General features: G+C 38.1%; 1 protein-coding gene across 50 annotated transcripts in view; it reads left to right on the plus strand.

Annotated features, from left to right (window-relative positions):
- The window catches only part of LOC131689525 (cell adhesion molecule Dscam2), a 172,782-nt gene extending 150,312 nt beyond the window's left edge, over positions 1 to 22,470 (plus strand). For 48 of the 50 annotated variants that reach the window (XM_058974710.1, XM_058974668.1, XM_058974704.1 and 45 more), the window contains exons 17-24: positions 639 to 812; positions 1,108 to 1,230; positions 1,513 to 1,715; positions 1,847 to 1,957; positions 2,043 to 2,223; positions 2,339 to 2,473; positions 3,355 to 3,412; positions 15,480 to 22,470. In XM_058974710.1, coding sequence (XP_058830693.1) covers positions 639 to 812; positions 1,108 to 1,230; positions 1,513 to 1,715; positions 1,847 to 1,957; positions 2,043 to 2,223; positions 2,339 to 2,473; positions 3,355 to 3,412; positions 15,480 to 15,564 — 1,070 coding nt within the window. In that variant the 3' untranslated portion in view covers positions 15,565 to 22,470. Of the gene's footprint in view, positions 1 to 638; positions 813 to 1,107; positions 1,231 to 1,512; positions 1,716 to 1,846; positions 1,958 to 2,042; positions 2,224 to 2,338; positions 2,474 to 2,713; positions 2,726 to 3,354; positions 3,413 to 15,479 lie in introns of all 50 variants that reach the window. The other 2 variants (XR_009305406.1, XM_058974684.1) reach the window with 2 other exon arrangements.
- The last annotated feature ends 1,645 nt before the right edge of the window (positions 22,471 to 24,115 follow it).

Raw genomic sequence — 24,115 nt, forward strand, 5'->3', positions numbered from 1 at the left:
GTTATTCACTGGGAAAGTGAGGGTCGACTCAACTGTTGCGTTCGATTCAATTCTGCTTCTTCTCACTATATGTTCCAAGGTACAGTTTGTCCGGGATTTGCATACTCTGAGACTAAAGAGCATATCCGTGAAGGTTAGTTTGTTTCTGTTTGACACTTACAAGAGCAGTTCTTGCTGACCTCTTTGAACTTGGTGAATTTTTATTGGCTTCACTACGACTTCATTCAACAAGCAAGGAAAAAATGCGTTAAGAAAATCAATATTGGACCCTATTCTCACAGTCACGTCACCTAGTGACTAGAAGAAAATTTCCCTCTAGTCACTAAGTGATGTGACTGTGAGAATAGGGCCCATTATATCACGAATAGTGATGTGGTCAACAGTGCTATTTCCCATGTAAATAACATGCATTTGACATGTCTGTAAATTTTTTATCACTATACGTAGCTGTTATGTTACGTTATGGCAGTATTCACTGTCACTATAAATATGTTTGAATGGAGTGTCAAATTCCCTTAAAACCCCGTACAATGCCACAATTACAAACAGAAAAGCAACGGAATCGGAATCTGTCGACTTCAGATGTAATCTACATACTTCTAATCTATCCTTTTGTTCCGATAAACCGGCACACAAAGACGATGTCGTCTATAATCAGTCGATGGGACCGGCTGGTGCTGCTACACTGGACAAGCGTCGACCAGACATACGGGACGAGCTGGGTTACATTGCTCCACCAAACAGAAAGCTTCCACCGGTGCCCGGATCCAACTATAATACATGCGACCGAGTCAAGCGAGGAACCGTGATAAGTAAGTATATGTGAGGTATTCTTACATGTTGGACTTTACAATGACAGGGTATGTGGACGTCTACGTAAGTAAGGATCGTAGAAGAAATGTTTACACATAGATGTTCCATTTTTCTCTTACCGAATGCTTGTTTTATTTAAAACAATATGTTTTTTCACTTATCAGTGTAGAGATAGATTTGTTTTTTCAGATTTTCTTTAAATTTTTAACTGTACCATCGACCTGTCAGACTTTAGTTCGTCACACTTTGTTTCATCTCATCAAAATTGCTTATTATTTGTGTACCACCAATCAGGCCACAATCATAACAATAAATCAAATCACTCGACCTGGGACCCTCGCCGGCCATTGTACGAAGAGCTGAAGAACGTGGCACCTTCGACTGCGAGACGTTGCAACCATCCGCCAGCGTGTTACGGTAAAGACACCTTCGTTCTTCTCCCTGCCTTGCCTTAGAATAGCTCACCTGCATTCGCATTATTGTAGCGCAACCTTAGTCTAACATTTAATTATATCTTTTCTTTTCGTAACCGTAACTCTGTTACATGTTTAAAATTGTTGCTTTCCCCTCGAAACTCTAACTTTTCAACTAACTGACATTCGGTCCTCATAGACAACGGTAAGATTGACTACTAACACCTAATGAAAGCTCATGGCCATATTCGATTTTACTGACATTGCCATTTGAAATACCACTTAGGTATGGAGGACGAAATTTGCCCGTACGCCACTTTCCATCTTCTGGGCTTCCGCGAGGAGATGGACCCTACCAAGGCCATGAATTTCCAGACGTTCCCTCATCAGAACGGCATGGGCGGCCCTGGTCACATGGGAACTATGGGTTCTAACATGGCCATGCCCGTGTCGAACACTGTGCACTCGCGTTCCGGATCACAGTCAATGGTAAAGTATGGCGCGATCGCCGACATTTTTCCTACGCAGAAAGAAAACAGTCCCCCGCTATCAGAAACGAAAAAAATCGCGCCTTCGCCATTTTGCATCATATAAGAATAATGATTCTTACCTATTTCTAGCCACGCCAGAACCGATATGCACGCAAGAATAGTCAGGGAGGACAGAGCAGTATCTACACTCCGGCACCGGAGTATGATGACCCAGCGAACTGTGCCGAGGAGGATCAATATGTAAGAATTATCCGCAAAATTGAATCTACCAGACTGGTAGTACCAGTATAATGAGTTAACCATAAAACATCTTATATATTCACAGAGACGCTACACTCGCATCAATTCTCAAGGAGGATCAATGTACTGCGGGCCTGGTCCGGAGTACGACGATCCGGCCAATTGTGCACCAGAAGAAGACCAATACGGATCGCAGTACGGTGGAAACTATGGCACCCCGTACGATCACTATGGATCCCGAGGATCTGTTGGCCGTCGCAGTGTGGGTAAGTAATCTTCCCTCGACTACTGAGAAGCGCTTAAAAAGAACCGAATGTTATCTGTAAAACATTTTCTTTCTATGCTATCAAAAAACTATAATGTTTAACTTATCTTCAATAGGATCTCCGGAACCACCACCACCACCGCCACGTAACCACGACACCAGCAATTCGTCCTTCAACGATTCTAAGGAAAGTAACGAAATTTCGGAAGCAGAGTGCGACCGAGACAATGGGCCGCGAGGCAACTATGGCGGTAAGTTCTTTGCGCGCTTTCCATCCAACCGTTTCAAATCATCTCAAATCGTCAATGACGCGAATTCATTTACTCATGTTATCAAATATTCGCCGTCACAACGTGTCACGTGCTAATGAGGTGTTTTCTTTTTCACTTTCAATTTAATCTTTTTTCTATTCGCATTGGTTGACCGCCTAAACCAATTCGCTGATTACTTAAAAAACTCCGAAAACCACCAAATTCGCTTCTCTCTAAAAGAAACAACCGAGGGTGAGTTCCGACAAATGCAGTTTTCTTTCGTTTGTCGCTCCTGAATGATAAACTTATCCTTACTGATCTCCAATAGAGATGTAGTCAATCGCATCTTCTTCTCATAACTCATCCTCATTCATATCCGTGTTCTGTTGTGACAAAAGTCACAGTTTGGAATGCCCCCAACTAGAATAGAACTCCCGCCTTTTCACCATTTAACATGCGATTTTAATCTATGGAATTGAGAGACAGTTGTGCTCATACGTATCAAAACTCATAACGTCAACATAAGTTTGAATTATTACCGAAAATATTCATGCAAACAACATATTCAGTTAATGTGTAATGAATGTTCTATAATATTAAATTACCTGTGTGTGAATGATGTCCGACTAATTGCATCCGTTATGTAAATCCATTCAAGAGCATGCTGTGTGTATTTTTATGTCTAGGTTTATGTTCATTCATTTATTTTTTTTCGTTCAGGGAGTTCAAGTTAATCCTAAAACATGCGACGTCATTTTTCCATCTCACAATATTCCATCAAATCATATTTATCATTTCCTTATTACCTTCCGTTTTAAAATGAAATCTTTTCTTCCTTTAATTGTTAAAAAACAAAAACAATGATACATTGAAATTCACAGCTACGGAGAAATCTACCGATGCTCTCAATGCCGAGGAGACAGAGAAATTACTGAAAAGGTAACTACAAGTCCCATCCCCACGCATGTCAATCATTTCTTGCACGTTACTCCGATTGAAAATATACATCAGTGTTCCAACTGCTTAATCAACATATTCATCACCAACCTCTGTGTTAACTAAGTAGTTTGAGCAAGCTAACGAAAGGGTGCTTAGTGCTATATTCCTATTTGTACTTAGTTTTATAAACATATCATTAAGGGCAATTCCATCTACTAACCTAACTATACGGAAAGGGGTACAGTGTAAGTAACCAGCTTCTTCCAACATACATATATTTCTGTAACTAAAATAGAGTGGGAAGAACACCAAGGAACTAACCAAGGTACAAGGTTTGCTATGATCATACAACATTGTCCGCGAATTTATTTTTGTAATTCGTTTTTTATACAAAAGAGAATTTTTTGTTCAATCGTAAATGTTGATTTGTTTATATGTATCATAATTTAATTCATGTGCATGAACAAACCGAAATTCACAACTTTAACTTTTTTTAGTTATTTTTTGTGACGAATCAGGATTTGTGAAACGAAGCATAATTTTTTGTCAACAAAATTTATATCCATCCAACATACATCTTTACAGCACCAACGTTGCATAGTGCAAGCAACTTTATTTTTCATATTTCTTGTAACGACACCAAGAATTTTATCTCGGCACCATAGCCGGAATCGATGCGAATAGACCAGCATTGGTTCTTTTCCAAGATACCCATCCCAAAGCACTATCCAATTCTGCTGAAGCGATGTGAATTTCAAACCGATAACAACGTTGAAAAATGAACCAATAATATAGGAAACGAGGACCGAGTGTAAAATAATCAAAACCAAATCTTTTCCACTTCAACCTATCACGAAAGACATATGTCAGTCCGATGTTCATAAAGCTGATGCACCCGTAGCATTGGTAAACAGATTTATTTCGGAATTCGTCAAAAATTTCCTTATGTTATTATTGTAAAAGTTAAAAAAGATGGGTGGGTAATGTCCGAGACATAACCGGAGTGAAGTAGAATACTGTTGTCCATGGGTGCGATACTGACATGATTGGTGTAGCTGTAGCGTTATAAACCGCTTATGATTTCTTTCTGCATAGTAAATTCAAAAAGGGTTAAATTGCTGGATCAAATAAAAAAGAAAGTTTTGAACTGTAATATGAAAAGTACGAAATGTATCTTCGGCTTTCTACATTGCAGTTTTTGACAAAGAATAGATCAATGCATGTACCTCTAAGTGTAGTACTTTGTGAAGGATCAGTAATAAGATGAAGCATTCATTGATGAAATGAACAAATTTCATGTTATCATCCTGCATTTCCTGCTTTGAAATTTCTATGTTAAAATCTCCAGAAACAACGATCGGGATATTTTTTTCGAGTGTAAGGAAATAAATTACGTGTAACGAAAAATTGCTTTTCTTTAAATGTTGTATCTGGCGAAATGTATACAACAACCAGCAACGTTTTAATACCTTTTGGCATAACTTCTGTTTCCCAAATATCACCGTTATTATCCGCTAGACAAATTCGCATCATGCTCTTCACTGACTTGTTCAATTTGATGAACAATAGCCATAGTAGATACAGTGGTTCTTTGATAAATTGCAACACCACCTGGTCTAGAATTGGGACGCTTGTATTCGGCGATACAACTATAGCCATTTATATCCACAGCAGAACAATTGTTCAACCAAGTCTCGCTGAGGGCTAGTGTTAGTAAATTGTCAGTTGAGCTATCTAAGAAATGAGCATTCAAACTTTGGACATTAAAACTTATCAAACTGCAACTATGATCTATCGCTCCAATAAAATTCAGTAATTCACTGTTAATTATCGGCAGCTGATGATTTGACAAGCGATTAGAGGTGGGAGGCTCGAATGAAAACTGGTCTGGCTCGCTTGTAATCGGATTGTACGGACCAACCACTGCTTTCACAAAATCTGATATTTTTTTCTTTATTGTACATTCTACAGAATTAATTACTATTTCCAATCAGCGCAAAAAATCTTATGTTTTCAGTCAGTACAACAGCGAATTTCCACGTTCAAAACCTCGAAACGTTCCTGATTTTTGTAAATTGAATCATTACACGAAACTGTCTACAAATCACACAAATGATAACTTTTTATTTTGTGCCATTCTACGTGAAAGCGACGATTTTGTTCACAAGTGGCTCACTTACCATCCAACGCTCTTGGCACGCCACCTTCTGATGCTTGTAATAACAAAATTTTAATTCGATTCTTTGTTCATAAATTTATGGACCTGAAAAGGGCCTTTTGTTTGGAGCTGGTATGTTTGGTTAAAGCTTTGGTGCCATCTGAGACGGCGTGCTTGGCGAACTCTTCTGACAGTTGCAAACGGACGGCGGTTTAAATTTCGCGGAAGGTTATTGTTAAACGCGTGTTGTAATGAGCCAGGCGGGAGACCTTTTGTAATGCGTTTGAAATTGTCTAATAAAACGCCTGGCCTTCGACGAAACTCTGGTATCTAGATGGACCTGTTTCAACACCTTTTAGATGAAGCAGATGGCACAACTTTCCAATTTTTACGCATTCCATTGATTGTAAGGCAAGAAATTACCGAATTAGTGAGGCACCTTGCTTAGTATGGTGAAAATAGGCTCATCACCCTATATGGTACGACGAAACAAACAAACTGATATTGAGCAGCAGCATGCTGACAGCAGCACAATGTAAGCTCGTCCTTTTTGGGTTGTCCTCAATATGTGAAGACTTTTTTTCAATAGGTCCAATCTGCAAAAGAGAGCCTCTCTTTGTTTATTTTCTCTTTCACGAATTACTCGGTCACCTTTCTGATTTTCTTTCAACTGTTTTCATAATAAGATAGTGAAATCTTTGGTCTTTCGAAACATACTGATAAATAATGTTTCAAAGGTTTTCTTCCATTTAATTCCACTATGTTTTTACAGTTAAATGCACTTGCACTTCACTATTTAACAGATACCGGTATTTCGATTACTACTTGCAATCTTCTTCAGTGTTTGTATCAGTCTATAGGAAATTACGGGATTGTAAAGTCGTTTTATCTAGGGAACCGGGTAGGCTGTGGTCGGTGGGTACCTAGATACTGATAAATATTTAAAGCGTTTTATGGTTTTGCAGTAATAATCGAAATAGAAAGCAAAAAAGAGGACTCTCGTGTGCAGATTGGACCTAATGAAAAAAAGTCTTCATGTATTCTTCGTAGCTCCTCCCCTTCGTTGGTCGATACACAAGCAAATTGTGCTGAACGCGTCAGAGTGCCGTTTACTTAGTAGCTGTAATGGAATACCTTGCTGTTAAAGTGTTGAAATTGGTAGGAAATGCTGGCCGTGACAACAAAAAGACGAATTATCACATGTCTTCAGCAGCTGGCGGTTCGTAACAACGAAAAGTTGAACAAACTGCTATCCGGAGTGACCATTGCTCAGGGCGGTGTGTTGCAGAACATCCAAATAAATCGTAATAAATCGAACGCTGAAACTCACGAATGAAATGCATATTGCTGTAAAGATCGTCCTTTTTATGACGATTACATATTTTTGATAAAGAACAAAATTGAAATTGTGTTTCCAATACGGAGATTATCGAACACTCAGGGTAAAGAGAGTCATTACGGCGCCTTGGTAAAATGTTTGAGAATCGAAACCTTTTTTGAATGCGCCTAGTAAAAATGTTTTCCACTTCACTTCAGTTTGTTTCTGACCATATTTGCAATTTGCGTACTGAAATAAATAATAATTTAGGGTTTATCCCAAATTGTTCTCCAGGGAGAAACAGTCCATGAAACAGCAAAATGCGTACTTATTCTTTGAAATGATTTTGGTGGCCCTGAAAAGGGCCTTTTTTATAATGATACAAGTGAGTTCTTCCTTTTCAACTTCCAAATCCATACAAAGTGCGTCCCTGCCGCTTTAGAGTATAGACGACATCCATTGCGTTTTTGCGCTTGGCGTATTCAGTGTAAGTCACGGCATCTCGGATGACATTTTCCTGCACACCATCAGCATTCGTAAATTAAATCGGAGATGCGTTTTACACCACCACGACGAGCCAGACGCCGAATTTGGTGGTTCCTTGGATTTTATCATGAAGAACCTTGCGATGACGATTGGTACGGGAACGCAAACGTGATACCACTCATTGTACCGTCTGGACAATATAGTCACATGTCGCTCGTGTGGTAAGCGAGCACCCACTGATACAAAACAAGCTCGCGTGACCTGTATAAATAACATTCCCGTATGTAAGGAAACGCTTGGGTGCTCCTTTTTGACGGCTCTGCTTGCAAATTTCGCATTTTCCTCGCTGTTTTCGAAGGATTTTCCAAAAATCCTTTTTTTGCTTTAATTACAGTAGTCGCACTAATTCGAAATACGTACACAAATTTCCGATCAGATATTGCAAAAATATTGCGATTTCGATCAGTAGAACAGAAGATATTCGCAGTTCAAAACTGGGAAAATTTCTCAACTGAAATTTTTGAAGCGGGGCCCATATTGAAACGTTAGAAATGTTCTCGTTCATAAGAGACAGATTACACCCAAGTTTGAATGAGTGTAGCACCGAGTACACCGGTGCAGAGTTAAAAATATTCAAATTCATTGAATGAAAGTTGGTCATATTCAGCCGTATTTATTTTCAATATTCAGTGACGCAGCTGAAAACGTCAAACGAACAAACCGCCCATACATTCATGCAAATTTTCATTCGTCTCCGATTATTACACGAAGCGACCGTGCAGCAACGAATCAAACGCATCAAAGTAGGCCCTGGCACAATGTTAGCGATGATGATTGTTTTTTTTTTTATCTTAAACACGTTTATTTAGGCCCAAATGCGGTAGCTTAACGAGGCTGATAATTCATTTTTTTAATTACATGTTAGTGGGGGAAGGGGCGGTTTGCTGCCCTCTTATGTAAGTAAAGGAAAAAGGTAGGAAGTGGGATACATGTTGTGTATTGACATTGTCATTTACTGGTTGATCATTGTGGCGGATATACACACTTTGTTGTAGTGTAGTGTAATCACAGGGGCGAGTCGATATTTCGGATGGCACTCCGATGCTGTCATGATGTTCTCTATATCATCTGCATGTGAAGTATGTCATGATGTTCTGGACAAACGGTTATCAAGAAGGGTATGCATCGAAGACTCGTCAAGCAATGTCATATTGTAGATACAGGGTTAGGTTGGTGCGGTTCTACTGTGAATGAGAGAGGAGAAAATGTATTAAACTTGGACATCAACAGTTTTCAAAAAGGTATAGATAAGAAAAATATAGGGGTGGTCACGGCTTGCCAGGACGTCCCGGACTGGCACATAGGGTGATCTACCTCGGGCCCGAAGGGAATCTATAAGTGGGGACTTGGCAACACAATACTCTGCGCACAACCAAACAACATGCTCGATGTCGTAATAGCCGTTTTCACGAACACAATGGTTACTTTCAGCAAGCCCTATGCGAAAGAGATGCGCATCAAATGTGTAAAGGTTGGACATGAGCCTTGACATCGTACGAATAAAGTCCCGGTTCACATCCAAGCCCGTAAACCAAGCATTCGTTGATACCTTCGGGATAATGGAATGTGGCCACCGTCCAAGATGCCCATTGCTCCATGAAGTTTGCCAACTATCGAGCGTCCTCTGATGAGAGATACTGAAAAATTCATTGAAGCAAATTGGTCTTTCGTAAGTGTCGCCTTCTAATGCGCCCACCTTGGCTAAAGAGTCCGCCTTCTCATTGCCCGCAATAGAACAATGTGACGGGACCCAAACCAAGGTAATCTGGCAAGATTTTTCAGATAAAGCACTCAGATATTCCCGTATTTTCCCTCAGGAAATACGGTGAGTGCTTTCCAGGCTTCGCCGCACGGATGGCCTCAATGGAGCTGAGACTATCCGAAACGATGAAGTAATGGTCTGAGGGCAGGGTTTCAATGATCCCGGGAGTACACTGAATGGCAGCTAATTCTGCAACGTAAATTGAAGCAGGATCATTGAGTTTGAATGAAGCAGCAAGATTTTCGTTGAAGATACCGAAGCCGGTGGACCCGTCGAGAATTGATCCGTCAGTGTAGAACATGTTGGCGCAGTCGACTTGATGGTATTTATTATAGAAAATATTTGGGACCACTTGTGGGAGAATGTGATCCGGAATTCCACAAATCTCTTCCTTCATGGATGTGTCGAAAACTACAGTTGGATCAGAAATATCTAAGAGATGAGCACGGTGAACGTATGATAATGATTGTTGTTTCATATGCTTTACCGGAATTTGAAATCATTTTCCTAGATAATTAGTGAAATGAATATATTGTACGATATTCAACTGAATGAATAACATGGATATTTGAATGAATATTTTTTCTATTCACCGAGAGCCGGTTCAGGTCAGGTTCATTTTCAGCCTTTACAAAAGTGCTTCGATTAAATTTAACTCTGCATCGGGGTAGTCACGGCTTACATTTACTATGCTAGCTCGTTAGATAGGGTGACCATACGTCCTGGTTTTCCAGGACATGTTCTGGTTTTTCACTGACTGTCCTGGTGTCCTGGGAATTCAAGGAAAACGCTTGATTTGTCCTGGTTTTTGTCCTGTAAGCCTAAAATATTTTTTCTTACTGAGTCTTCGCTTTATTTTCTCTGGTTCAGATCGCTGTTATGACCGATCGCAAGCATAATTGTAACGTAAATTCACCCTCAAGCAAAATACGACAAACAAAATTTTAAATATTCGAATCCCTCAATTGTACCATCCGATGTCTTTTTTAATCCCTCAACTTTTTTCTCTTACGTGGAAAATGAAAAGAAAAAGCATTAGGCGTTCGTACATAACATGTGAATGACCTGTACTACCCACGGTGTTCCTAAAACCGTTATTAACGAAAAAATGACCATAAATTTGTCATACGGCATTCGAAAGATACAGTATCCAAGCATCTTCTCAGTGAATTTCAAAATGATCCATCGAGAGATTCGAGAGAAATTGCGATTTGAAGTTTTATGACACGTTTCATAAGGCTACCAGCAAACACCCACGGGTTTGGTCCAATCTCTATAAACAAAAAAATATTTGTCTACTTATTTGGTACATGGCATTCGAAAGATATAATAATCAAGTATATCAAGTATATTAGTTATAACGGTTTGGATGTGGTATGCGGTCATAGATGGGTTTTCTACCAGACTTCAAGCGTGAATCCATGTTTGTCCATTGACTATTTAGATCGTTTATACGTGTAGCGGTTTTTAAAGGAAAACCTTACTATTTAATTACATAAATATAATGTACAAAAGGTGTTGTTTATATGGTGCACTGAAAAAATATGAAAATAGGGTTGTCTACCAAACGTTAAATATAATTTACACATTTAAAAAAATAAAAGCTGGAATGTTTACTTCAAAAGGCCATATCTCAATGGTTTGTTAACCGATTCTAATTATTTTTTTCATTATTGACCAGGTAGACGTTTCATCGTTAATTTTCATTAAGAAGAATATAAAATAAAGTCATCTACATCAATAAATAGACAATATAATTGATCTCAACTATATGTATTATCATTATTTAGTGAAAATTTTTGTATAAAAATAGCGGCCTATCCATTTTATATACTAATTGATTTCAATTGCTGTATAAACATCTGAATGTCAAATTGTCATAATAAGTTCAATTCGACAGTAAAACTGACAATAGTTAGGAATATGAGTAGATGAACTTGTACTAATAACATCCCCTTTGACCAGTTTTAACATCTGTCAACCCAACCAGCGAATCACGATTGTCCAAAATTTCCAACAAAAATCGTATCATAACATAAATTGATCTGAATCAGCAAATACCTTCATATTTTTTAAATTTATGGTTTTATTTTTCCATGATTTGTAGTTTGCATTCGTTGCATTAGTTGAAGATAATTATGTTGTCTATGGTTTGAAGTGGGCAACTCTATTTTATATTCTTCTTAATGAAAATTAACGATGAAACGTGTACCTGTTCAATAATGAAAAAAAAAAATTTGAATCGGCCAACAAACCATCGAGATATGGCCTTTTGAAGTAAACATTCCAACTTTTATTTTTTTTTTTTAATTTACACGTTATATTTAACGTTTGGTAGACAACTCTATTTTCATATTTTTTCAGTGCGCCATATAAAAAAAACCTTTTGTACATTATATTTATGTAATTAAATGGTAAGGTTTTCCTTTAAAAACCGCGACACGTATAAACGATTTAAATAGTCAATGGACAAACATGGATTCACGCTTGAAGTCTGGTAGAAAACCCATCTATGACCGCATACCACATCCAAACCGTTATAACTTTCGATTCCGTCAATGAAATATTTTCAAACTTGCAGGGGATATACTTGATTACTATATCTTTCGAATGCCGTGTACTAAATAAGTAGACAAATATTTTTTTGTTTATAGAGATTGGACCAAACCCGTGGGTGTTTGCTGGTAGCCTTATGAAAAGCGTGATAAAACTTCAAATCGCAATTTCTCTCGAATCTCTCGATGGATCATTTTAAAATTCACTAAGAAGATTCTTGGATACTGTATCTTTCGAATGCCGTATGAAAAATTTATGGTCATTTTTTTGTTAATAACGGTTTTAGGAACACCGTGCTACCGTGATAAGCATAACAGTCCCATATGTATAGAAAATCGATAGTAAATGGGACTCTTATGAGTATTACGGCAGTGTAATCCGTTTTCAAGGAAATTTGGCAGCCGAACAAAGAAACTAGAGCTTCTTCCCGGCTTAAATTGTCTTTCAATCCAGGAATGTAAAGAATTCCTTTTGGCGCCTCTGAGAATACAAATAGAAGACGTTTTGGTGACTTTGCTTTTACTTGGGTTCTCTTTCCGGTGGCATTTTTTCGTCTTACTGGAAATCCGCGAACATTTTTCCAATCCATGAAAAGGGAAATGACGAAACATCGATAACTAAAGTGGGATAATTTCATTGAGTGCTTTCTCTAGCTGGTGATTATGGAACCACTTCAGGGTCAATGTTAGCAGTACCTAATCCACGATTGACATGGCTTCACTGGACGCTGAACAGCGACTATCCTGCCGAGTCTAGCATCCTATATAACAGGGAGTATGGAGGTCGCGCTCAAACTGATATTATTTACACCAACCAATCCGCTATTTTTCATATAACAATTGATAAACTGGAGGAATTTCTAATCAATGGTAGTTTTTGCAGCTGTTTCGATCATAGTTCTCAGATCGAGAGATAATGATTGTCATTGGAGATTGCCAGTTACTTAACTTAAAATCAAGAATGGCGTAGGGAAGTTACTTTGGACCGTTGATGTTTCTACTTTTATTCAATTGACCCCTCGCCGGTGCTGCACAGATGATTTCAGAATATTTCGCATCATCCGCTAAATTGATGATAGCCGATGTATCCCATAACATCATGTTACCTTTGCTGATGGTAATGTAACAAGAACTTCGTGTGTGTAAATCCGAACAAAGAGCTCGGTGATCGAATTCTCATGCAAGACTTTTTGGCTGAGCTATGTCTGTAAGACCCCAGCACTGTTTTACTGCCGAATAGAACGTTTCAGCTGCCGAAGACGTGGGAAGAAGGCACAATCGATTAAAAGATGATGTAGGGTGGAAGTCCCTTTTGAACTGTCCTGGTTTTTCACTCACTTGATATTGTCACCCTATCGTTAGAGTATAAACATTTGACGAGCAGGCTTCACGGAAATCGTCGGCGAAAACAATTAGATGAAATTCATTTTATCTAATTGTTTTCTAAATTTTTTGTTCATTAGGTCCAATCTGCAAATGAGAGCCCTCTCTTTTCGCTTTCTCTTTCGATTATTACTGCAAAACCATACAACTTTTTAAACATTTATCAGTATGTTTCGAAAGACCGAAGATTTTACTAGCTTATTATGCAAACAGTTGAAGGGAAATCAGAAAGGTGACCGAGTAATTCGTGCAAGAGAAAGTAAACAAAGAGAGGCTTTCTTTTGCAGATTGGACCTATTGGGAAAAAAAAGTCTTCATATATTGTTTGCTGCTATCGAATGATCAACACCTGATAGATCACAAGGAAGCTATACCGATGTTCAAAACCTTTGCTGGAAATAGGAAATTACGGTTAGACATGTTTTCTGTGGCATGCTGCCAAATCCCCACTTTTCGCTAATAATCAGATAGATGCACTGATTATTACCTGTGTCTAGTGTAATTATTGCGTAATTTACGTAAAGAGTCTGTTGTGCATATTTTTTTTCCACCGTAAGTGCTTAAATATTACAGTTTACAGTGCTTTCGAAAAACACCCATTTCAGTTTGAAACAGTCATTCGCCACGACTAGATTAGACTCAACTAAACGTTTTGTTGATTCAAAAAGGCCTGATTCTTCTGCGTGTTAGTAGAAAAAATGGCTAAACACGAAAATTTCTCACTAAGGCGAAAATTTTTGGTAAAACTAGTCTTTGTACATGAAGGACACAAATTCTAACTTATTAGTCATGGATGCGTTTCGACTTCGTCTGTTCAGAAACCGACACTAACTTTTCGTCAGAATAGATTAGCACCGGCATTAGGCATTAGGCTTTACGCTAAATCCCTAAAACTAAAACACACTTTGTGTTTCAATCGAACGACTGGTCAAACGTGATGTCCCGTTCGAGCAAAAGTTCTGTTTATGCTGATATGACACAAAATGTTCGCCCTTGTGAGAAATTTTGGTGTTTACCCAATTTTTCTACTTAGGGTGAAATATAGCATACTGCTTTCGCATAGGCCTGCTAAGCCAAGACAAGTTTCGGCTTCACTGTATCTTATCAGCATAAACAGAATTTCTTTTCGGACGGACATCACGTTTGACCAGTCGTTCGATTGAAACACAAAGTGTGTTTTAGTTTTAGGGATTGTGCGTCAAGCCGGCGCTAATATATTCCGACAAAAAGTTAGAGTCGGTTTCTGAAGAGACTAAGTCGAAACGCACCCATGACTAATAAGTACAGAGAGCTTTAGTTTACATGGACTTAGAATTTTTTTGATTCCACTAAGTACAAGAAACTTGGTTAGAATTGATTTCAATTCTAATACCATGTAAACAAACTCGCTGAACTGTCATTCTTTCGATCACTTTTTTTTTGCAATGTCCCGTTGTGAGAGAACCACGTGTATTGAGTTTTATTAAATAAAGCAAAACATGATTGGTAAAACCCCTACCCTCCCTCCTTTAATGCTACATTAGCGGATAATAACACGAATCGAATTATCAGTTTAACCCTTAAATGCGCAATGTTGTTTTAAAACAACATCGCAAAAACCATCTCAAAATTATCATAGGAACGTATTAAAGCAGTGAGACAATTTTCAGAAAATTTGAAAAAAATTGGTTTGCGCCTTTAAGGGTTAAGTGGCCGTACGACCGGCAATTCGTTGGTAGCTTTATTATCACATTCGACTCCATTAACATAAGTGTTACATTTACAAACGATAGATATTCAAATAGTGAATTACGAGCTGAAGCAATTATCCGAGAAAAAGCCTTTACCAGTTACTCGCACTCACAAGCGGTCCTGCAACCCTGCACAGAAACAGTTCGGCAACTATGCTAGCTGAAATGTAAAAACAACAATGACAACCTTCACTGCCTCAAGTTCATAAGAATCGAGCACCCCCCGAAACTCAATGTCGTATATACAGGTCTGGCAAAGATGGCACTTTGGTATTCGTAAGATGAATTTTACATGAGTGGTGTGAGTGATCACAGTATAAATCGACTTGCCTTCGTCATAGCGGTCGTTCCGCTCCCGTTGAATCGTGTGACCGCTAGACGTCGACCCGTTGTACTTATGGATTGTTTACATATTGTTGGTTGCCAACACTAGCAAACCGTGTGTTCTGCCACACCTATATATACCTCATTGCCCGAAACTCACTTATACTAACCCATATAGCTAGCAGCAGCCCCCACAAGCCCGTAGTATCTGCTAGATCAATCATCTAATCGCCATTCTCTCTGTTCTTTCCCACGCTCCGACATGCAAATCCCGCATATTTTCCATTGTAGAAACGAAGTCAAACCCAAGTACGCCAAACAAACAGCAGCCCCCGCCGGTACAGGACTCACAGCCTACGATACTATGGCAGTGTAATCTGTAAGCGGTTCATCCGCAGCTAGACAGCCGATCATGATCAACCAGTAGTAGTTCCCCAATTTCCAAACTCCATCATTCTGTAAGTTTTTGCTCCCGGATCTCTACCGAAGAGACTGACAAAAAAACATGCGTATAACTCACAAAAACAGCTGCGGCACGACCAGGAGCTACGGGAAAACGTCCACGCTGTCGCTGTGGCGGATGCGACCATCATCAAACTACCTTTGAATCAACGCCTCAAGTCGCCATCAAAATCCGGACAGATTGTCTATTGTACAATTATTCTTCAAATTGTGAATCAGTGTCTATAGGTGTATCAATACTGTGTATGAGAAACTTCAGTCTTCGCATTGTGTATCCTAGGTTTAATACGACTGTATTTTATATTAATTTGTGATCGATTAGGTTTTGTTTTTAAAAAGACTCGAGAATGTGTCTTCGGATTATGATTGCGCTTGGACGAACGCTCCTCTATCAACGTTCATATGTATATCGAAACAAGCATGATAAGCAAAATTAGTCCTAAACCTAACCAATTTTACTGAAACAAAAAAAGAACTATTCATCGACTACACTAAGCAAATAACACTACCTTTTACAGTACTGACAGCTACCTATATTAAACTCCCGATAACATAAACGAAAAAGTGACAGACGGGGAGGGTATAAAATCAAATATTTAAATAAAAGATACTAACGATCATGTAATGATGTAACTTGATGGCACCAGGAGACGACAAAAACCGGACGAAAGGGACTGGGCCGCAAAAAGTATACATTTGCATATACGCATAATTAGAAAGTAGAACAGGACTTTAGACAGTGACGCTTGGGCGTAGATCTACTACCGACGTACGACGAGCGAGCGGGAAAATGTGTGAGAAAGATCGAGTGAAAAAGATTAAAATGGACATGAACAAACAGAAGTAATGATTACTGCGGAACAAATTAAATTTCTTCGTCCCTAAAACCATTGCGAGCGATAATTAATGAGTATAATGTAGCAATGGGCGATGGTAGATTTAACCATCGACCGTGTGATGATGATGCTATTGAAGATAAAAAATGTAGGTTATAGTTGGTTGTCTTAAGACGAAGATTCGATGGAAATTGCAGGCGAAGTTGAGGACGTAAAAATAAACACAAAAATGGCATAGAGTAGGGTAGAAGGCATGGTTTGTATCTTTTTGCTTGCTTTTCGCACAGCTTAGCATACCGTGAGAATTGAACGTGTTAGTGTTTAGGTTTATGATGAGTTATTTTAACAAATGAAATCGAGCTTTAATTTTGCTGTCCGGCGGGCTGAAATCTTTTTGCACTGTTTCAACCAAGAATAGAACCTCTGGGAACTGCTCCCATGTCGTAAGAGGCGACTAACAACATGCTAGGAGTTCCTAGGCCGACGTTTTGCTCCGTACCGAAGACTTAATCTGGACGGACCTTAAGGTTTTCCATATTACCCTCTTTCCAGTCTGTATTTAGTGAATCACTGACATATACTCACCTTTTCTGATTCGCCTTTCTTGATTGTGTACCAACGTTTTAAGTTTCTTCTGGCGGTTGTATATTAGCCGTAAATGACGAAATCTAATTCTACACTAAGTAACAGAATATATTAATATACCGGCACTTCCACGCCAAGGTTTAACTTCCAAAGCTTTGGTTTAAAAACCGTTTTTAAAAAATGGAAACTTTCATGTAGGAAATTTATTGAATTGGCCTAAGATGGAGCTGTCGAATTTCACAAAAAGCTTTTTATGTTGCAAGTGATCTGTAGTTGTGTTAAATTAGGTATTTTTCTATTATATTTGGAACCGTCTACCGACAAATCTACATTTACGAATACCTCCAAAAGTGACTCCTTGAGGTCTCATGAAGGCCTGACACTAGCTTTATGATACTTTTGCTTTTCTAAACTGTAATAAAAATCTCAACATTCAAGAACTTCACTTTGTCAGAAAATGTAGGGCCATCGGAAGCTAAAACTTCGTAAAATCGCACTCCTGGTCCTTTTTTCAGTGCAGTACTCTACGTCATTCGTTCAAATTTGCACCGCTCTTATGGTAGTCGGTATTTGCTAGTATTACTGTTCTTCCATCCATTCTGGTAGTCAAACGGTGGGATAGCAAAATTCTTACAAGTTTCCTATCTCATGCCTCCACGCGAGTCTAAGTCTATTGATGACATTTGGTCCTTAGACCGCAGAATGAGAGGGTGCGAACAGAATGAGAGGGTGCGAACAGATCTAGTCGAGAAAACATTGCCGTAAAATGAATAGTTGATCGGAAATTAGCCCCAATACGACTAATCTGACTAGTATCTATGAACACGGGTCAATACGTATTGAAAATTCGCCGCGTCTGTTTTTATGAACCTAATTTAAAGCTCCGTTATTGCTAACAAGCCCGTGCATCAGGTTAACAATCCTTTATATTTCCCTTCAGTGTTCGGTATTATCGCTCGTATACTTGTATTCCACAAACAATCCGATATGGAAAATAAGAAATACTTTCCTTGATTTATAACATCTCTCGCTATTTTTGCCTGTATAATGTGTTATCACTCGGTAGTTTTCAAGCCAATAAATATATCGTAGAGAAGAAGTAGCGAATTCTGTCCAAATACTGTTGCAATAAATAGTGATCCGGCCCATTACGCGGATAAGATTAGCTTTTCTAGGCAATACTCCCACGGTCGGCCGTGTGGAGTTCAAATTGCTTTTGTTTAGGGAACATAGTATACTCTCGGTAGCCGGCTGCCCAGAGTTTAAAAATAACCAAAAACTAAACAAGATCATCTCTTTTTCGAGTGATCGTGCACTCCAAGACTAACTAAACAACTACCTAATAAAACATGCTTTACAGGTCGCATCGTTTGCTTGGAGCGAATCCTAGACCTGATACCCTTCCAAACCACCAACTCCGCGACACCTATGGAAGAGTCTGATGAATCGTCGTCCTTCCGTTAAGTAGGTGGAGCATCAACACTTCCCGTCTACCTTATCCTTTATCCTTCCCCGTGAACGATGGAGATGGGGGCGGCCGGCAATGATGGCTATCATGCTGTTGAGGTTTTAATATGGGTCGGATTGGTATGAATTCCTACTTACCACTTCCTAAGCAACTCTTATTAGATAATCAGCAGTCAAACATGATGAAGTCAGTGTGCAATCCGCCAAAATCATCGTCACAACGCAACGCAACGCAACGCAACGCAAATGAAATCGAGCTTTAATTTTGCTTCCAAGCGAGCATATCCTTAGTGTTAAGCATTTTGTTTTCCCGTGGTGTCATATGATTTGCTTATTTCAGCATACATTTATACGTTACGCAACTAAATTTATTAGAATTAACAATTGCTGTGAGAAATGAAAATACCAAAAAAAGGAAATTCAAACAAGACATAAGAAACGAAACGTCGATTGCTCAATTTTTCCGCCGTGTGTGTGTTTGTTGCACCCCTTTTGCCATTGGGGCGTGTTTGATAGAACGAAGAAAACACCAGAGCATCAGATCGTAGATATAGATAGCTTTCGCGTAGTGAACGTAGCGTCTTGCTTGATGATAGATTTATTTATTTGTGCCTATCGAACACAATTAACTAGAATGTAGAGACAAACTTGGACAGTGCACATTGGTTACATTGGCGTGAACAGAATTTGATTAGGTCGATGGCAGGCGAACGTGTAAAACAAAGCAACGGCGAACGAACCTCACGCTCGATTCACTGGTTTCAAATCGAGCTGATATTTAAAGTAGATATTCCTATAGAGTTCTTTACTAACAACGTTAATCTCAGTTTTTTAGCACTTTGCTGCTACTGTTTACATTGACGTATTTGTCATAAATTCGGTTCTTTGAAATCAAATCTCTTAGGAAAGTTGTTGACAATATGGAACCTACCTACCCTCTAGAATCTGGATTTATCCATTGATGAAGTATTATTCCTCGCAGGTCCACACAATTCTTTTTCTGCCTCCTCCTGGGCGGTTCTTAAACTCATTGTACCGTGTTATAGCATCGTGAACAGTTCTTGCCCTTTTCAATGTTTTCGCGGTACATTTCAGTACAGTCGATTTTACGCATAACTTTATTGTCACATTAAGCAAGAAATGATTTGTTAAACTTTCTGCATTTTTTGTGATGCACCAAGATCTAAATTGACACAAGTGTGCTCATTTCATTTATGAAGTTTTCTATCAACTGATACTTAACATCGTTAAACCATACAACTATTCAAGATGCTTCACACCCAAATCGCTGAGCAGCTGCACACATGTTCCATTTTTTGAAATATAATACTCTTCAGCTGAAATTCTGTTCAAGTTGTCTTTTCTACACTCAAGTTGATTGCGTCACTTCCACAAAATTCACAAATCCTACAAGCTCTGACGGTTGTGAAAAGGGACCAATCCCTTGAAACTGCCTTTAAAATAAAATTACCGTATCCGGTTGCGTTGACTTCACCTTACAGTCCCCATTACTAGCAATTTGGTTACATTTATGCTTGTGCCAGAATATTAAGTAGATTGCAGTTGACACAGTAGTGACTAAAGCACACTGTAAATTGAGTAAATGGTAAACTCCATCTTCCGTCTTGAGGCAACCATCATACTTGCGGCACGCGGAGCCGTCTAGCGGCGCTCGTTAGAAATGGTTCAAGAGCAGCGTAAGAACAAGAACAAAAGCATTTATATAAATAATGATATCCTTTTTTGCTAGGTATGTTTATATATAACTAATAAAATAACTACAAGTTACTGTAAACGATTATAATACTTCCTACTCAAGTAACCATTAACACACATACACACAAAAAAACTTTTGAACTCAGTTATTATAGAGGAAACTAACACAAATAACAACGGATCACTTTTGTAATTTATTGAACATAGTCAAGTAAGTGAATAGGAACAAATTTTTATAATGTGTGATGAACTTTTTCGGTACTACTACTCGTTTTATGGGTTTTCCATTTTCCACTCTTTGTATAAATTGTACTTCTGTACCCTGGTATCAACTACTTTTTGGTCAAATGATCTGAGAAAAAAGCGTGATTGAACAAATTATTTAATAAAACTGAAAACTAAAGACTATTGCGATTACCAAAATTATAAAAATACAAAATATGTAACGTAATTGTAACGCATTTGGTATTCACTCATAACATAGCAAGCTAAACCAATCCAAAACAAAGACATAATGCAGTGTTTTCCACCTAATAGTGAAGTTACGAGACAAACAAATACCGTGTTGATTAAAACAGAGGCAAAAAATTATAGATAACAAGTTACACTTAAATAACGTTTGGACAAAAAAACAAGCAAAAATACGAAAATCAAATGTTGGAAACTGTTCGGAGCAAAATTATCTAGAAACTGTAGCAAAGAATTAAACCAGTTGAAGAGGAAGAGCTTATAATTCTAGTAACATCACATAGATCAAACCCAACTACTTTTCGGCAAGCTGTTTTCCCAAATTTGCTTCTCTCGTTCGTCGGTTGGGGAGCCGCATTCTAGTCAACATCTACAGCTTTCCACCACAAAGCTCGAAACTTCACAAAGTATGTATTAATTTCCAGAACGTCTTACTCGAGTGCCATAAAGTTCTCTCTTTCTCGTACATTGGTTATCCAATGCAATACTACATACACACCTCCACGCACAAATCCAACCAAAACCGTGAAAAATTTGCTAGAAATGTAAACAAACATCACACACAAATACTCGATACAAATGAAATTAATCAAAACACATGCAATTGTGTACAAAGTCAAACTGTAGCTTATTGCGTTCTCCCTGCTTAACCGAGTAAATATACATATTAAGATCCCACAAGTAGCAAGAGATGGTTGGTTCTATGTAGGTGATCCTTTCATGCCGGATGGTTTTTCCCGGCGTGTCAAGAACCCTCGATTAGTATAGGTCTTCGAAATTCTGTTGTAATTAAAAACTTTTCACATTTGTTTATCACTGAATTTTAACATTGGGCTGAACTCCGATTATTTATTATTTACTAAATTTTAGTTATTGGTTGCTTGTTATAAGCCATATAACTAGATTACGAGCAGCCATTTTATACTTTACAGCGCAGAGACAAACCGTAACATTGGTATATGTGATGCCATGAATAATAAGGAAACAGCAAAAAATAACCCATCAATTTAAGGTTCAAGTTACCTTTTTTGAGCATGTGTTAGTTTTGAACGCTGGATAGTATGGGTATGAAAAATTGTGTTCAGCTTTGCCACCGGATTATACATTTAAACCTTTTAAAAACACTAAAAGAAGAATATCAGCCGATTTATCAGATCACAACGATTCAAATCATACAAAATAGCTGCTGGAAAAACTATCGGTTTCGCTAAATGGTGCTTTTGAAAAAGTGGCTGTGATTTTTTGTCACACTACCACACCGTGCTGGGGCACGCAACACAACAGCGCAATGAAAAAACCACAGCCACATTTTCAAAAGCACCATTCAGCTAAGCCGATGGCTTTTCCGGCAGGTATTTTGCATGAATTGAATCGTGATGATTTAATAAATCAACTGATATTCTTCTTTTAGAGTTTTGAAAAGGTTTAAATGGATAATCTGGTGGCAAAGCTGAGCACAATTTTTCTTACGCACACTACCAAGCCTTGAGGTAACTTGAGCCTTAATGTAGTTGTATCAGCTCGCTTTACTAAGACATCCAATGAAACAAGAAAAAAGCAAAGGAAATCTTGACAGAAATGACTAGCAATTATAAAAAAAAACACTTTGAAGAAGAAAAATGATTGATAGAAGTAAAACAAAAGGGACAACATAAAATCGTGGTCGCGTAAGAAAAAATACACACAAGCGAAACTGATTCATTCTAATATAAACACGAAAAGTATCAATAAAAAATGGAAAAATTTTAGCACCCATCTTTTGAAATAATCCGAACTAAGTCCAAGCAAATACAAATTAAATACGCCATGGTCCCATACAAATGCGTGATCACTTTTTGACACAGCGAACAAACGAATTATACCGCACCCTATTCATCTGTTTGGTATTGACAGGTCGAAATGTTAAAAAAAATTATACTGGCAACGCTACACAATCAAAGTGTGCTGTTCGTTATCCCAACAAATTTATTGTCATTATTGTAGTGGTTTTAATTATTTTTCATTTTTAAGAGCACTAAAGTTATTTTATATTATATACAGTCTGCTAAACTGATGATTATCCAGCGAACACTAATCGGCTTCTAAAATTCAGTTAGGGGCGATGTCTTCCAACGCTTAAATTTTAAACCTGATTACATTCCGGTAATCTTGGTTTAACAGTTAAGCAAGGGTCAAGAAATCGGCCCTTAGTATCCCTTAATTGAAGGTATTGATTTTTATAAATCAAATTCATTTTCAAACCTTCAATGGATATTTCAGAAATTAGCAATACAAGGCATCGTAAAATAGATCAGCAAGAAGTAAACCACACAGACTAGTGGAATTAAATGATATCCTGAAGAGGCCCAATTAACACAGATCTAATTGGGATATTGGAAAGGTTTGAATGCAATTCATTGTTTTACGTTAATCCACACTTGAAGTATTTTAGACACTTTACGAATGTTTGAAACACCTTTCCGAAACTGGATTCGGATAGTAAGCTTGGGGAAGTTTGAGTTCGAATCAGCTCTACAAACAGGAAGATATTCTGGAGAAGCTAGGGGAATGAGAAATAAGAGGGTAGTCTCAATACCGAAGCGGAGTTTGGAGTTTGCTCTGACTAAAAACTAAGATTTGGCAAGATGGCTCTTTTATGATGGCACTATCGATTCACGAGGCATTTTTACAACTTAATGGTCTGTGGAAGCTTATTAGGGTAAACAGGTCTAATACGCCCCCCTTAAGCAAAAATAGCTATATTTCACCATTCGACGCTATGATCTTCTCACTAACTACTCTAATTTATTGTTATATTAAAGAAATTAGTACCCGTTTCATTTTTTATCAAAAACATCCTGAGACAAGTACAATTAAACATTTTTCAAAGATGCCTAAATTCTAGTTTTTTCTTTCACCCAGGGCAAAATGCCCCCGGTGAAAGTGTAATATGCCCCACAACAAGAGGACGGTATGCCCCACAGCAATCGGTGAGTATGCCCCACAACAATGGGTGGGGCGTTTTGGCCGGTGATGAGCTGTTGTGAATACATGAATAATTCTACACACACATATAGTTTTAAGCCAAGCTATAAACTAAGATAGTAACTATAACATTCTAGTAAGCTACTTGAAATAGTTCTATCGAATCCGACTATTTCTAATTCGTTGTAATGCTATTGGAAAAAGTGAAGCTTACATAAAAGTAGCTCTTTTGAAACTTTTGTGTATATTGTTGTTTTGCAACATATTAAAAATACCAAACTAATTTAGTACGTTGATTTCATGAAAGGATACTGTTATCAGTCATTTTTACTTTTTAGATAATTCAGGAATCCTGGGAATCGAAGAGGGGCATTTAGCCCCGGTGGGGCGTATTATAGCTTAAACTAAAATTAAGTTTCGCAACTGACA

The sequence above is a fragment of the Topomyia yanbarensis genome, chromosome 3 (genome assembly GCF_030247195.1).
Source record: "Topomyia yanbarensis strain Yona2022 chromosome 3, ASM3024719v1, whole genome shotgun sequence".
Taxonomy (NCBI): Eukaryota; Metazoa; Arthropoda; class Insecta; order Diptera; family Culicidae; genus Topomyia; species Topomyia yanbarensis.